This window comes from Coenobita brevimanus, chromosome 101 (assembly GCF_032717465.1).
Source record: "Coenobita brevimanus isolate Jiangsu-jjx chromosome 101, ASM3271746v2, whole genome shotgun sequence".
Classification (NCBI taxonomy): domain Eukaryota; kingdom Metazoa; phylum Arthropoda; class Malacostraca; order Decapoda; family Coenobitidae; genus Coenobita; species Coenobita brevimanus.
Genome location: NC_137054.1, coordinates 68,660,987 through 68,678,205, shown reverse-complemented (window position 1 = coordinate 68,678,205; position 17,219 = coordinate 68,660,987). Strand labels below are relative to the sequence as shown.

At 40.6% G+C, this 17,219-nt stretch overlaps 1 protein-coding gene across 1 annotated transcript in view; it reads right to left on the bottom strand.

Annotated features, from left to right (window-relative positions):
- Positions 1 to 17,219, bottom strand: part of btv (dynein cytoplasmic heavy chain beethoven) — a 228,401-nt gene that overhangs the window by 5,575 nt on the left and 205,607 nt on the right. Inside the window, exons 60-64 of the mRNA XM_080284359.1 lie at positions 13,977 to 14,213; positions 10,858 to 11,095; positions 5,789 to 5,991; positions 4,223 to 4,346; positions 126 to 223 (exon numbers count right to left, since the gene is read on the bottom strand). Of these exons, the coding sequence (XP_080140485.1) occupies positions 126 to 223; positions 4,223 to 4,346; positions 5,789 to 5,991; positions 10,858 to 11,095; positions 13,977 to 14,213 (900 nt within the window). The remainder of the gene's footprint in view (positions 1 to 125; positions 224 to 4,222; positions 4,347 to 5,788; positions 5,992 to 10,857; positions 11,096 to 13,976; positions 14,214 to 17,219) is intronic.

Sequence of the window (17,219 nt, the reverse complement as noted above, 5' to 3'; positions counted from 1 at the left end):
TGTAATATTATTCAACAAGTTTTTAAAAATGTGGCTTGTTTGCAAGAGGTGAACATCTTCACTGTGATACTACTACTACTGTGCATAATTTAGTCTTTGTAATATTTAGAATACTCAAACTTTACCTGGTTGAGTTTCTTCCACAAGTTGAGAACTGGTGACAGCTGCAGGTGCCATTTCTCACGATCAAAACGGCCAGCAAGCTCTGGAGATCTCATCAGTACTGCAAAATGGATACCATACAATACTGTCAGTACATACCAATACACCCATCCTGTATAAGACAGCCCTAGCATGTATTCAATATAAATGGTGGGTGTTAATGCCCAAGTGGTGACATGTGGAGATGTATGATATAGTTACCAGCACTGACTGATAACTGGTCCAGTGGCTGGTGCATTTTGGTTGACGCGGCAGCGGTGTGTTTGAATCCGTTATTGCTATCAGGCCACAGTTTTTGTGATTCCCTCTTCATATAGGCTAAGTATTTGGTATGTAAAGTAATTTATAACAGTATGCATAATACATCCATAAGAAATGCAGCTAAAGTCTCAGAGTACCCAAAACAGTTTAGAAGAATAATGTGTAAGAATCATTTGGGTGTGCTGGACTTGGTTCTGGCTAGGTGAACTATGGATGCATTGAAGCAACTGATGCCAGAAGTCTTCTTTTAATGACACATGGTAAGCACACAATAAAACTATAGATATAATATTATACCCAAAATAACATGTTTTGCAAAATTTGAATTATATAAATAATTATCAGGAATGGAAACAAACGAGTTCAAAGGGTGGGAAAAAAAAAATCTGAAAGAATATTATTTACTAATGTGGAATGCTAATACAAAACATAGGCAATGCTGTGTTGCACATCCCCCCCAATCTCCCTGCACACCTAGCCAAGCACATAATGACCCTCATCTCCCCCCTCTGTATAACACAGACATTAAAACTTTAAAAGACGACAGAAAATCATCATCATCACCATCATCTTGACTACCACCACCACCATTATTGTCATCATTACCATCATCTCGACTACCACCACCATCATTATCATCATCAACATCTCAATAAACCATCAACACTACCATCATCATCATCATCTCCACTACCATCACCATCATCATTACCATCATCTCGACTACCACCACCATCCATCATCATCTCAACGAACACTGCCACTACCATCATGATCATCATGTTCATCATCATCATCATCTCAACTATCACTACCATTATCATCATCATCATTACCACCACCACCAACAACACTACCATCCTCATAATTGCAATCGTCATCATCTCAACTACCACCACCAGCACCATCATCATCATCATCATCATAACTATTACTACCACCAACATCATCACCATCATCGCTGCAACCCTCCACCTGACCAAGCACATACCCCTCACCTCCCTGCACACCTAACCAAGTGCACAACGGCCCTTACCTCCCCCCCCCATATAACACAGAGACAATAAAAAAAATTTCAGTAAACATAACTTGATCCCTTCAGATTCCTTGCACAGGGCACATTGAAATCTCTGAGAAAAATTATTATTATTACCGGGTATTTTTTTACTTTTTCATTATTTTCAAAAAAATTACTTAAGACACGGCATTCTACCTATCAAAAGGCACTGGTTCATTATAAGAACATAACTATGTGAAATTATCATGACTCTACTGTATAGTAAATACTTTCTGAGTTTTGCTCCAGAAATGAATACATGGGGATGTTCTCCTTTGTGCAGGAGTCCAGCCAGCCCTCTTGGTAATGAAATTCACTTGTAAGAGAAGAGAAACATCGTTAGTAAACACTGGCACAGGCACCTGTCACATACACAGTCAAGCCTCGGTAAGTCGGACACGCATAACTCGGATCCCCATATAGGTCGGTCAAGGGGGTCACTAAGTGGGCATCTGAAAAATTCAAAGCTGCGCCGTCCCCATTCAAAAATCCTGCCCCACCACTTCTGCGGTGGAGTTTACCCAGCACCAAACTCTCACTGTTTACACTGTGAGCAATCATACAATCACATATGCGATACCGTGCCCTGCTACTGTACGCTTGTGTTGCAGTATTTTCCTGTGATTTTGTCTGGATTTACCTATCCAACTATGTCATCTCGTGGTGCTTCAAAGTCTTGGAGTCATAAGGGAGCCCCATCCGCCCTGACTGCAGCCTTCAACCTCCAGAGCTGGTGAGGATATAAAGCTGGACAACAGGTCTTCATCCTCAGAGTAATTCTAGCTCTGGGGATGCCACTAGCCACACGGGAACATTCATCATATCGTCACTCATCTCACGGTATGTAATGTCATGTAAAACATTTTCCTCTGCACAACTGTCATGTATATAATGTTACAAGACATTATAGTTTTCATACATTGTACTTTGGTGTGCCTTAATACTTGTATGCATGAAAATGTGATGATTTATGTGGATTTAGAGTACAAACTCATGTAGGTCAGACAATTGCATAACTTTGACCAAGTTACCCCCCAAATTAATCTGAGTTACTGAGGCTTGACTGTACTGTACTCTCTGTTCAGCCAGACCCATAGCCATCATAATCTGGGAGAGAAAGAGGATCTGTCTGAGAGTCTGCTAGAGATCATGGATCCCAGGAAAAAAATGAGCAAGGGATATTTCCATGTACAATTATGTAAAGTATATTAACTGATTTTCTGACAAAAATTAAGAAAAAATGTTCCTCTCTATCGTGTGACACAAATCCTTTCCTTTTTTAAGTAGAAAAAATGAAGAATGAATCTAAGAAAGGGAAAAGGGAAACTGGGGGAAGGGCAGTGGACTGGAATGTGGAAAAGGATGGGCTATCCAAAGAGAAGGGATCAAACCTAGTGACAGGACACCAAAATGGACTTGGATGCTGAGAGATGGGACACAGCAACAAAAGAATCATGAAAGGGATGGCGGACTTTCAAATGGGCTCCTCGGGGAAGAGCGGGTAATAAGATATATTTTGCTGACCCAGGAGCAGGAAACTCTCTTTCAAATGAGAAAGAGACTAGTAAGAGTTTGTCCACAACACAACATGGAGGAAAGCAACATGACATGCTACTTAAACTATAGGCTGTCAGTGAAGGAACAGTCTGCAGGGATGACTTGGCAAAGTAAAGAAGTCCACCACTGCACCTTGATAGGGGATATAACAGGTTCCTGCCTTTAAGCAGAGGAACTGGGACACGGTCAATAGAAGGCAGCATGACAGGGATGGTGAAGGCAGCAAACTGAGAATGATGTCTAAGGTAAAACACAACACTAAGATGTTTGTAGGAGGGGATGAGGAGGGGTTGCAAAGGGGGCACTTCACTCAGGATGCTCCAAGGGGCAGCTGAGCAGGGCACAAGCACAAAACAGGCTAGGAGAAAAAGAAGTAAAACAAGTTAAAACTAGAAATATGTCCACAGAAAAAGAAAATGAACTAAATGCAAAATAAAAAAATATGAGGTCAAGGTCATCAAGGTTTGGCATGGTTGAAATGCTCTCACCAATATGTATCTGTGTATGAAGTTTAATGAAGTTATCTTCAACAGTTTCTTCAGAATTGAGCTAAACGCAAAATGGGACGGACGGACAGACAGAGGGATGGGAGGATGGACATGACCAACACTATATGCCCCGGCCATATACATAGTGGGGCATAAAAAAATACTGCAAAACAGGAGGAAGAACACAAGCACCAAAAAAGGCAGAAAGAAGTCTCCAGGAGCCTGGAAAGAATTGAAGGAAGCAAAAGAAAGGGAACAGATCCACAGTCACTGATAATCCAAAATAAAGAAGTGCACACAACACAAATGGACACAGGCCAAACATCATTAAAAAAAGCCAAAAGCCAGAAAGCCACCACAGGGTGGTCAAACAAGAAGGTGCTTGTTAAAGACTGAAAACAATACAAACAGCAGAGCATTATCAAGCACATGACAATTAATGCTATGCTGAAGACTGCTATAGCTGTGCCAGTAGGAAGTTCTACGATACATAGGTGCCCTTGCCAATGTTTCTCTTCCCTTCTGGGTGATCTACATTAGTTGTGGCCAGGGAATGCTTCAAAATAAGATAAAATGGCTTATGGGCATTACATTTTGATGGGTCTCATAAAATATGGCACCATACTGTAATTTAACTAATTAGGACCACTCCCTCCAAGATCATAACAAAGCACTACGTTACTGTCAGTATACTTACTCTTAAGTTGAGATATAACTTGTGAGCTAACAATACGTTGCCAGGATCTCTCAATATTAGAAGGCAGTCCAAAATATCCTGGGTCATCTTCATCAGGAAGTCCTCGAATCAGTGCAGTATACTCCTGATTTAAAAAAGTAAAAAATAGGGAACTGTGTAACAAAATATTAAAAAGTATTATACGTTTTCGATGTAGTGCTGCTCTCGGGTATCTGCTCTTTCTTCTCCTACATCCTTCTTTCCTTCCATCCTCTTCTGTCCTTTCCTTCATTCTTTCCTCGTCCTTCTGCCTACGGGTGACTTTACACTCCCTCTTCTGTCTTTCCTTAATTCTTTCCTCTTCCTTCTGCCTGTGGGTGACTCTACACTGAGTGACAAGCCAAATGGTTTCCTGTACACCAGGAAACCATTTACTGTGCTGGGTGGTAACCATATAACCAAATTTTGGCGCCTGGTTGTTTCGTGGGTCATTACGGAGCTCTAATCGGATTGAGCCAGTGAATATAGCCAAGAGGTGGTTGGGGTTTATTGCTCACGTAATGCCACTCAGGGAAGAGTGAGGCTGGTCTTTCTCATCTTAAATGTCAAGACCAACTTTTCTAGCCCCGGGTTCCTATGCTCCTCATGGGGCAACGTAGGATTGGATGATGGATGAATGAATGATTAATACATTAAAGAAAACCATTCCTGTAGTAATGTAAATAGAATGAGTGAGAAAGTCCAGCTGGGCATGGAGGAGTGAAAGTGGGGCAGCCCTGTACTGCATGGACAGCCCATCCTAGCCACAGACCTGTGTGCTCATTGTGACAGTCTCACCACTACTCTAAAAGTGACCTCTATACTTCTCTTCCAAACTCCACATTTCATTGGCCTAGACACCTAGAGATACTTGAAATGGAAAGATGAAGAATGTTCTGGGTGGTGTGGTTGCAAAGATATAGTTTGAAAACAAGTAATTTTTGTAAGTATTCCTGGATACAGTGAGTGGCACACCAGATTCAATACTGGGTTTTGGGAGTTAATGTCTTTATCTATCAACGAAGCAAGACTGTGGTGATGATGATGTGGAGTAACATGGGTTGAATGAATCAGGATTCCATTTGAGAACACATCATTCATTCATGCAGTTTCAGGAAAACAAATGCTGTAAAATGCAAACAGGTCTTAATCCAAAGTAATTGCTCCACTGTCTGGTGCTGTTATAGGGAAAAAATCATGATGCAGTGAAAGCTCATTTAATATGATTTACTTTCATCACACTGGGTTCTCCTCCAATTAGTTTACTGATATTTAATTGTATATTGGTCACCACTGACTTCATTATCAAATGAAGCAAAAACTGTATTATCATAATATAAAATATCAATCCTCAGTAAATTACTGTTTTTGATGTATGGATACAACCATCCTCGGGCAATGTAGTAATCCTCAGAGTGTGAAAAGTTGGTTTTGACATTTCATTTAAACAGAATCTCCCCATGAACCAAAGTTTCCCTGTACCACATGTAAACACAGAGGTAAAGCACAACAAAACATAGTGTTGCTAACTTATGAAATGACTTCTACCTGATAATTAACTGTAGTTGGCAGGATTAAGTTCTTTGCTAGCTGGTCAGGTGCAGGCTTACGACCACCAATTACTTCATTGTTGAAAAATATATGGAGGTAAGCTGTGAGTACTCGGATGTCCCAGGTGTTGTCCACACGACCACCATATATGGCATTCTCAAAAAGACCATGGATGAAGTTCCATTTTACATCAGCACCCCCTGAAAATTTGGAGTACATTAGCTCTACTACAATTGGATCATCCATAGCAAAATGCTTTGGTTACAGCAAGCCAACACACTACTTGACAAGACTAAAAGGTATTTTTTACTCTACAGTCCTTCTTTTTGAGGGCACCCATGGATATGGCTTCGAGTTGCACAAAAGATCATGCAAAACACTGAAAGTGGAGATGGGATGCATTACTTCTTGTTTCTGATCATAATAATACTTCACAAGGTATGATGACTGTCCTCTTACAGTGTCATTGGCTTGTCTACTACTACTACTACTACTGAAAAAAAAAAAAAAAAAAAAAAAAAAAAAAAAAAAAAAAAGAAGAGGACAAGTACCTGTATCTTGAACTACAGGACTGGCAGGGCCAATACTTCCCAACTCTCTTCTGTACCACATCACTGTAAGCACCACAATTCTTACTGAATTTCTTTATACAGTATTTAGCATGTCCCATCTGTCTCCTGCTTTGACATTAGACAGCCTAGTTACTTCTGTAGGTGCTTAGATGATAATCTGCCAATTAGACAAGTGTATTAGAGGTTTTAAGAGATGGAAGGAGCACTTTGAGGATTTGTTGAATGTAGAGAGTGAGAGCAGTGTGAGTATAAGTGGTTGGGGAATGGCTGGGAGAAGAAGAGATGAGAGGAGGGAGGAAGAGATCAGTAGGGCAGAAGTAGTGGAAGCGATGAAGAAGATTAAGCTGGGAAAGGCCCCAGGAATTGATGGAGTGTGTGGTGAAATGCTTAGGTATGGGGGTGAGATTGTTGTGGAGTGGATATGGAAGTTGTGTAGATTGGCTTGGGAAGAGGGAAGGGTTCCAGAGGACTGGAAATCAGGGATAATTAATCCTCTGTACAAAGGAAAAGGGGAGAGAGAAGTATGTGGTAACCATAGGGGTATTTGCCTTCTTAGTGTGACTGGTAAAATATATGGTAGAATACTCATTGATAGGGTTAGGTATATGACAGAGGAGCTAGTTGGAGAAGAACAAGGGGGATTTAGGAAGGGAAAAGGGTGTGTAGATCAGATATTTGTTCTAAGATGTTTAGTGGAGAAGTATCTAGAGAAGGGAAGGAGAGTGTATGCTGCCTTCATGGACTTGGAGAAAGCTTATGACAGAATAGATAGGCAAGGTATATGGAAGGTATTAAGAATATATGGAGTGGAGGGGAAATTGTTGAGTGCTGTAAAGAGTATGTACGAGGGAGCTAGGGCTACGGTGCGAGTGGATGGTGAGCTGAGTGAGTTCTTTGATCTCAATGTGGGACTGAAACAGGGGTGTGTGATGTCTCCATGGCTGTTTAATATATATATGGATGGGGTTGTAAAGGAGGTTCAAGGTAGGGCAGTGGATGTGGGGCTGGCCCTAATGAATGAGGGTGAGATTTGGAAGCTTCCGGTGTTGCTGTTTGCTGATGATACAGTATTGCTGAGTGAAGATGAATGGGAATTGCAAGGTTTGGTGAATGAATTTGGGACAGTGTGTAGGAGGAGGAAGCTGAAAGTTAATGTAAACAAAAGTAAAGTTATGGTGTTTGAGAGGAATGAAGTCACAGAGTGTGCAGTGAGGTTGGATGGTGAGGATATGGAGAATGTGAGTGCATTCAAGTACTTGGGTAGTGTGATGAGTAAGGATGAAACTTTGGGGGATGAAGTACGTGAAAGGGTACAGCAGGGAAGGAAGGTTGTTGGTACACTGCAAGCAGTGATGAGAAATAGGGAGGTGAGTATGGAAGTTAAGAAGTCACTGCATGATAGTATTGTGATCCCTACCCTGACGTATGGAAGCGAGGCGTGGACTTTGCAAGAGGGGAACAAGTCAAGAGTGAGAGCAGTGGAAATGAGTTACTTGAGAGGAGCATGTGGAGTGACATGGAGGGACAGGTTGACGAATGAAGAAGTGAAGGAACGTTGTGGGGTAGATGTGGATGTGGTTGAGAAGATTAGGAGAAATACATTGAGGTGGTTTGGACATGTGGAGAGAATGGAGAATGAAAGATTGACTAAGAGGGTGTATGTAGGTGAGGTGGAGGGAGGGAGAGGGAGGGGTAGACCGAGGATGAGGTGGAGGGATGGAGTTGAGAGGTATATGAGGGAGGGGGGGATGAGTTGGCGGGAGGGTAGTCAAATGGTGGGTGACAGAGTGACTTGGAGGCGTTTTGTCTGCGGCCACCCTTTGCGGGATTAGGGCGTCGGGCTATAGATAGATAGATAGAAGAATTTTTGTTTCACTCTCATCTTAAATGTTGGGAACAACTGCCTAGCCTCGGGCTCCTACGCTCCTCATGGGGCAATGTAGGATTGGATGATGGATGGATGAATGGACTTTAATATAAGGAGCCACTGTGTGAGCATGTGGCATGCATTTGGCATATTTCTCTGTCTGCCAATTTTCTGATGTTCTAGCTATATTTATGCTATTGCACAGTATTCTTGATACTACAGCTTGCTAGTGAAAACTGTATTGTAATATGCAATATGGCCCTGTGATGATCTATCCATCCAAAGGAGGAAGGTCAACTGAAGGACATGGACAACTTCAGCCTGCAGTCCACTAGGTTCAAACTCAGAGAAGCCTGGAGCCACAATAACAACAGTCATTGCAAAACAAGAGTTGCCATTACAGGAAGCCCTCAGTGTTATGGTAGGTATTAGAGTACAGTAAATCCCTCCATATGCTGGCTCACAGGATGTAGTGCATCACAGCTATATAACCTATGCTGGGCCTAGAATACAGTAGGTTCCTTGAACTTTAAATTGCTCAGAAGATGAGAGAATCATCAAATACAAATTATTGGTGGGACATCTATTTATCCAATAACAACATTCAGGATAATCTTGTATGTCCATGCACTGTTCACTTGATGACTTTTGTTTTCATACCTTATGACCAAGTAAAAGGTATATATGTATGTGAGGGTGATGGGAGGCATCTAGGAGAGATGGGAAGTGTGAGGGTCAAGGAGGATATTAATATGGCAATGCATTCTTCAAGCCAACAAAGAGATTTTTATTCCAAAACTTACCAGTTTATTTGCCTCCCTAAGTGTGGTTCACACAATCAAACAACCAAAATAAAAATAAATTAAGTAAATTCACTCTTCTATGGGCCCTTCCTTCCCTTCTTTTTGGCTAAGGAAATTATAACATGGATAATGAAAGCCTGACATGCTGGCTAAGAAAAGCCACCATCTAAAGGGGGCCACACCATCTCCATAAGTGGAAACCATTATCTGATGAGTCAAACTATCTAGTATCAAAAGAAGGGAGGGAATTTGAAAGAGAATGCACGTTCTCTTTCTTTTGTTCATCATTACTCTAATTTATGTGACACCAAAGTAACATGACAGAAAACTATAAGACAGACATGGGTGACTTTATGAAACACTCAAAATGAAGAAAAAAATCACAGCTCCTAGAAAGAATGGACCCCACTGCAATATGTGTGAAAAAAAAAAAAAGCTTTGTACAATGAATTTAAATATATCAACCTCGGAATTGCTTTCTCTCTCAACAACCATCACTTTACTCTTATCTGCATATACATAACAGTACACAGGAAGTACAGATACCAGAAGGCCTTCAAGGCAGGAAAATCACAGACATTTACAAAACTCTGCACCAGTCTGCCATGCTCATCTGGTATTTGCATGCAACTGCATCATCAGATTTGAGATATACTAAACTCTAAATTAACTGGTGTAATTCATCCAAGCCCTACGCCGGATTCTGTAAAATGCTGGGCATTGCACTGCATCCCCTCATCAGCCCAGTATTTGGCATCATGCCGGATATTGTGCTATTATCTTAAAAACTTTCCCATGAGTAAAAGATCAATATTAAGCATAAAACACATTAATTACAGTAATGATAAAATACTGTAATACAGTTAACACAGTACAGTGCCGGTTGGCTACCATTTATGAGCCAGGTGATACACCCTGATGCTGGATATTGCATAGAACCGCTGGTTACATCCCATTTTGGCACTGGATATTGCATAAGTTTGATGGATATTGCTTTAATTGAGCTGAGCCAACAGCACCAGACATTGCGCTGGGCCAGATATTGCGATGACGGATAATTAATAGTTTACTGTACTCTGCCCCTTACCACTCATTACCAATGCCATCCCTCTCCATTACTCATGTTTTTTCTCTCTCATAACACAATACATACATACATACATACATACACATATCTATCTATCTATCTATCATGAATCTATCTATCCATATACATATATCTATCTATCTATATATACAGGCATACCCCGGTTTAACGATGTAATTGGTTTGGTAAATCCCCATCGTTAGGCGGGGTATTGTATATCAAGGTACTTTTCACATGTAAAGCAATGTGGAGCATTTACCAGCCTTGGGTTTCCCCCCAGACCAAGCCCAAAACCCACCCAAATGAGCCCAGAAACAAGTTTAAAGCCAATCTAAATGGTGTGTGTGTGTGTGTGTGAGTGTGTGTGTATGTGTGTGCATGCATGCGTGCGTGCATGCATGTGTGTGTGCAGATACAGACATCCACTTATGCCAAAGGGACATCACACTCAAACACTGGTACTGAACAACTGTACTCACTCAGACATCCATCTAGCCTCACTCATTCTTTACTACATTTATGCATATATATACAAAATGTATATTTCAAAAGGATGTATTCCATGCTTGCCTGCATCAGTCTTGGTCACTTGATAACTGCCTTATCATCTGATTATTACACAGAAAATCTCATAAGCAACAAACGATTATAAAAAATCAGAATCTGCATTGCCAAAGTTTCATATGTCGGTACTTACTTTGTATCAAAAATCCATCACAGTATTATTGTATACAAACCTTCTTGCTTGTAGAGCCTGTCAAGGATGTCTGCTCCTGCTGTCAGATCTGCCAGTGAAAACTCGTAGAACTTGGACCAGCCCTGAGGTATGTAAGTCCTGCGCTCTTGAACAACAGCATGGAACCAGGCCAGAACAAATAAAGCCTGAGCTCGACAAACGTTGTTGCCCCGTGCTACTAGTTCTGGTGACCATGAGTCGTATGTCCGATGCAGGTTCTTTTTAACTCCTGCTGGTGCCTGTAAAATCAAGGTGAATCTCTGAACTATAACAGTTTAAAATAACAGGGTTTTGCATAGAAAAAGAAGAAGAAGAAGAAGAAAAAAAAAAGGAATCTTAGCTGCAGAACTGGAATTGCTATTTATCCAATGACACCAAAGAAAACCCTTGAAATCCCTGCTTTCCAAGGGAATGTACCAAGGGCTTCAACTGATATGCTCCACTATGATACTGAAATATAAAAGATTTTCCTTTTTCCTGTTGTAACACTATGTTTTTTTGCATGCATTCTAGCAATTAAATATTGGATATTACGCTCATGATTTTACATGAACATTTTTTCAATGCTTAGAGAGTGAAATCAGCAAGGGTGATCACCTCCTTTGGGGGTTTTATTATTCAATCAAGCAGCCTAGGTATATAGATAGATCATCTGATCAATAGCCAAGCGTTTACCGATGAAATTTGTTGATACGGCAGGTTGAGAGCAGAGAAATGAAAATTGCATGTGTACTAAATGCTACAGCCTTGCTATATGCACATCCAGAGAGAAAATGTGAGAGACAGAAAACATGAAAAAGTAAATATTTTGGCTCAATTATTCTTCTGTTATTGTTCAACTACCTCACCAATGTTTACGGTTTACATCAAGATGAAATTATGATGATAGGTGTACCAGTATGCCCTGGTTTAAAAATGCGATTGGTTAAGTAAAAACCCATCACTAGGCAAGGTATCGTATATCAGGGTGGATTTAACATGTAAAGTACAGGGATGCATTTTTGAGCCTTGGGTTCCCCTCCCCCCCCAAACCAAGCCCTAGACCCACACAAATGAGTCCAAAAACAAGTTTCTAGCTCACCTAAACCCCCAAATAGCTTTAAAACAAGCTAAGCTAACCCTAAACTAACTTACCTAAATCCAAAAATAAAATCTGAAAATCGTCAAATATAGGTCTGGAAAAAATCAAACTTAGTAAACTGTACCCCAAAATGACAATGTTCACCCCAACTATGACTAAAACACATTAATCTAAGTCTAAAAACAGTTTATAAATCAACCTAAACAAAATTTAAGTCTAAAATATCATCAAAATCGGTTGAAAAATCTAAACCCACTGTTAAACCGGGGTTTGGCCATTGTTGGGCAGGGTATGGTGGTACTGTATTTCTACCCCATCGTTAAGCCAGGGTATCGCATCTAGGGGTATACCTGTATATACAAAAGCTTGCCTGCTTATAATGTGCTCACAAAGTGAACTTTACTGGTATGTACAATATATAGCAAGGCCCTGCAAATGGGGTAGGTTTGGGGGTTAAAACCCCCATTTCGAAAGAATGAAAAATTCAGCTGAAAATAATACTAAAAATGAAACTCATTAAATTAATTAAATCCTGTTAAGAATGTTACGAGATAGAAAAATGACAAAAAGAGTTAAAAAGTTCTACAAAATATAAGAAAGAATGAATTAAGAAGTTTCACAAAGGCTTTTTTTTTTTTCTGATTAGCAAACATTTTTGTTCAGTTTCATCCCCTAAAACTGCGAAACCCATATGACTGCAAAGTCAGTGAGACGCGAGAAAGGACTTGATAGCCGTATGCTCAGTCAGTCCGTAACGCGTTGGGATGCACGAAATTGAACAAAAAATGTGGAACTGAACACTAACTTACAAGAACACATGGATATTTCTTTTTCTTTTTTAAGTAGCAAACATTTTTGTTCCATTTCCACCCCTAAAACTGCAAAACCCATCATAAGGATGGGGTAGAACTAGGTGAGGCACGAGAAAGGATGACAACCGTAAGCTCAGTCTGTTGGAAATGTGTTGGGAAGCATGAGTTCAAACAAAGAATGTGGAAATGAACTCTAACTTTCAAGAACACATGGATGAAAGAGTAGTCTTTTTTCTCTAATTAGCAAACATTTTTGTTCCTTTTTGTCCCTTAATACTGCAAAACCCATTGTGAGTGTGGGGAAGAACTAGGTGAGGCGGGAGAAAGTTCTGATAACCATATGCCCAGTAGGTCTGAAATGTGTTGGGAAGCATTAAATCGAACAAAGAATGTGGAACTGAAGCCTAACATGCGAGAACACAGGGATGAATTTTTTTTTTTTTTTTCCTGATTAGTATACATTTTCGTTCCATTTCGTCCCCTGAAATTGAAAAACCCATAAATTTTTGTCTAACGAAGAAGCATATTTCCATTCTGTATGTGTATTCATCTCACCACCGGGAACCCTCAGCCAGGAACGACACTCACCCACTTGTTTCAAAACTAACCATAGGTTTTTCTCGAAAATATGCTTAGTGTGTTTCCCAGGCAAAATTTTCTCATTGACCAAATCTAATCTAACCTAACCTATCCCACTATGGCTACGAGGTAGCTGGCTGTGATACTGAGACAAATACCCATACAGAATGGAAATATGCGCCCAGGAAATGTACCCAGAGTCTAGAGGATGACATCATTGCGCGCGACTTTCAAATTTTGTCGCCAGGCCAGCTGACTTACCACATAAGCTCGAGTTTTTCTGTACGTTGACATGCTTGTCTCATTATGCTGAGCGCGTCTGAACAAAAACGTGTTACTCAACCGTATGTTACTCAAGGACTGAATGTACAGTATATCTATATCTATCTACGGTATCTATTTATCTATCTATCTATCTATCTATACACATATGTATGTATATGTATACTATATGCAATAAATATAAAAAACATAAACAGATAGATAGATAGATAGATAGATATAATATGCATTTATATACAGTATGTATGAATGTATGAACTGTATGTATGCATGCCCTTCAAAGTTTACTAAATTGAGAATTTACATTTGCCTACTCTACTTGTAAAACGATAGTGTTAAAAACAAAATTTTCAGTGCAGTACACACCTCGTAAGTAACCTTGAGACTTGTTTGCAGTATTATGGGAGTGAACTTGGCATGAGGTTCTGCAGTCAGCCAGAGTCGGAAGTCCTGGTGAGGGCTGAGTGCATTGAGTTCCTTCTCAAGGGTGGGGAGCCATGCAGTCACTAAGTGGAGATTCTTCAGGCACAGCCAGTGGCCTGAAGCTGCACACTTATGCAATAGGCGCAGGGCTACTTCACTCTGCCCTTGACCCATTGCAACCTGAGCAAAGAAATATCCTCTTAACAGATTTAATATTCATTCAGCAGTGATTAACTGTACAGTTATTCTTACAATCATCAATACACGTGTTTGTAATGAACATGGACAATAATATATCTGTATATGAGTACACTACTGCAGCATCTAATCCAGTTTCTAAACTGTATTTGAAGATGTACTGGTATTCAGATATACCACTGTGTATGTATGTGACTAATAAGTACAGTACAGATATGATTTCAGGGGGAAAACTTTTTTTTTCTTTAACATAATACAATAATTTACTGTCAAAGAAGAGGGAGAGTAGCCATGTGTGATCTGTCACAAGGGTGTGGGAAGTAATTCCATCTTGTGCAGTGTTTGTGATAGGTGGGTGCATAACAGATGTAGTGGTATTAGGGGTAGACTGTGAGATAATGCTGATTTCATGTGTGTGGTGCATTGATAAGGGCATGTGGATATTGCCAAACGTGAAAGGATTGAACTTGCTGGTGTGCCTCTTGAGTGTGTGGAAGAGTTTTGTTATTTGGGAGACGTTATGTGCTGCAGGTGGGGCAGGAGCTAGCTCTGTGGCTGGAGTAGGGAGTGGTTGGAAGAAGTTCAGGGAGTTGCTGCCTCTCCTGACACTGAGAGGGCTCTCCCTCCATGCTAAGGGATCTTTGTATGTGGCATGTGCTAGGAGTGTAATGCTGTATGGTTGTGAGACCTGGGGAGTAAAGATAAAGGATATTCACAGGCTCAAACATACAAAAATGGCAATGATTAGGTGGATGTGCAGTGCATTCTTGAATACGAGGCCTGGAGGGGCCTGGTCAATGAAGGAAGAGTTGAGAGGTAGGATGAGACTGGAGTGTATTGGTGTTGTGATGAGGAGAGGCAGATTGAGATTTTGGGCATATGGAGAGGATGGGGGATGATAATTGGGTGCACAAAGTGAGAAGTGTTAATGCTGAGGGTAGGGTAGTGAGAGGTAGATCGAAAAAGACCTGGGATGAGGCCATTGAGTATGACCTTAGGGTTAAGGGATTAAATAGGGAAGCTGCAGAGATCAAGCAGCATGAAGAGCCGCCATTAGGTGACCAAGGCCAACGCATGCAAGCATGTTGGAGCCTTGAAAAACGAAAACAAAAACGAATAATTTATACTATCACTCTATGCTCCTTCTCTTTTGATGGGTATAAAGAGGTTCACTGAAAGCAACGATGAGGAACAGGGAATACACTGGAAGTAAAAAAAAAAAAAGTTACTGCATGGCAATACTGAGCTCCCCACCCTAAAAAAAGGAAAAGAAGCTTGAACAATCTAGTTTTGTGGTCAAAGCAGTCCACCTGAGATACATTACACCCATTTTCTAATGTTGCACTAGTGCACACTGAGACTCACTCAAAGGAATCAAGATTTATTTCTGTTTGATAAAGTAAGGTCCAATCAGGGCCAACTGGGTTCACTGGGATCAATTTAGGGCGTTTTACTTCATCTACTATTCATCCTTTTACTTCATCTACTATTCATCCAGATCTGTCACATCCAATCCTGCTCGGTCACATCAATTAAATTAAGATCCATTCTCGGCCACCGCAAAATATTTGTGTCCACTTAGGTTTATAAATGTTACTTCAGGTTCATTCATGTCCATCACATCAGTTTCCCTAGTCAGATCATTTCAGGTCAGTTCAGGACAATTTAAGTCCAGTTAGGTCCAACTGGACCCATTCAGGTTCACCTACGACCATCCCTACTGTAAAATCTTTCCTATCCTATCCATTTTATTTACAGATCACCTCAGGTTCATTTGCAGCCATTCAGGACTATAATTACTCATGGATCTGCCACCAATGGCACTTCTGATCCAGTCAAACCCATCACATCAATTTTTGACCTAATCATACTATTTCAGGTCAGTTTTCTGGAAAACTGGCCCAGTTAGGCTCATAGAGTCCAGTTAGGTTAATCTGCTTATTGGTGACCATTTGGGTCCTGCCTATCCATTCAGGCTCAGTCAAGTGAGTTCAGGTCAATTCATATCCAATCAGGTCTAAGCAAACCAACTTGGGTTTTGTTGTAACCATTCAGGTCAGCTTTGATCTACTCCCGTCATTTCATTAGATCAGGAATCTTTCACTCAAATTATGTACTTTTAGGTCACTTTTGGATCCATAAGATCAACTTAAATAAATTCAGATAATTTCACTCACGCACATGGATGTGCGTACTTAAAATGTACGTAGATACCATATCAGTGCAATGGCTTTTGAGTTGTGCTGAATCAGGTTTTTTAGAAGTTGATGTGATGAGTGGGACCGCTACACATAAGTAAGCAAGATGGGCTGAAATGATGGTGAACAGTGAAGAAAAATACGGGCATTGAGGTCGGCTGGCAGTCAAGGCAGGCACTGTTATGATGTTCACTGCATATGAATGTAAATAGCTGAGGTGTGTGAACAAGAGGAAAGGGATGTGCTGGGACAGTGGTGGGTTGTGGGACATTCTGGAAGGAGTATAAGCTGCCAAGATGGGTGTTTTAAGCAAGCTGACAAAATGGAAATCAAAAGTAGTGAAGCAGAAAAATGGGTGAGGTGTGCAGAAAGGAGTGAGTGGAGTGGATAGGATAGGGTAAGATTACAGTGGGTGGTCGAGCATGGTGGGACAAGTACACCCACCATGTGAAAATGGTAACAGAATTCTCTTAAAAGAAGGAGGAGCTGCAAAAGGTTGAGGGGTGAGGAACAACGATGGTGGGTGGTGATGCAGGGCAGGATGACTAAACCTTGAGAAAGTGACGATGGTAATGAAAATACTGTAGATTCCTTTTAGCTGTATGGTACAGAGGAGAATAGACAAAGGGCAGAATGGGTAGAGATGGATTGGAGGAATAGGCAGGGATGTCAGTTGTACTAGATCCACTGAAAATGGGCATTGCAGATTGGTTAACATGGATGTGGGGAAAATTCAGTATAAAAATTTCTTGAAGATAGAAAAAAAAAAGAAAAAAAGAAAAAAAGAGAA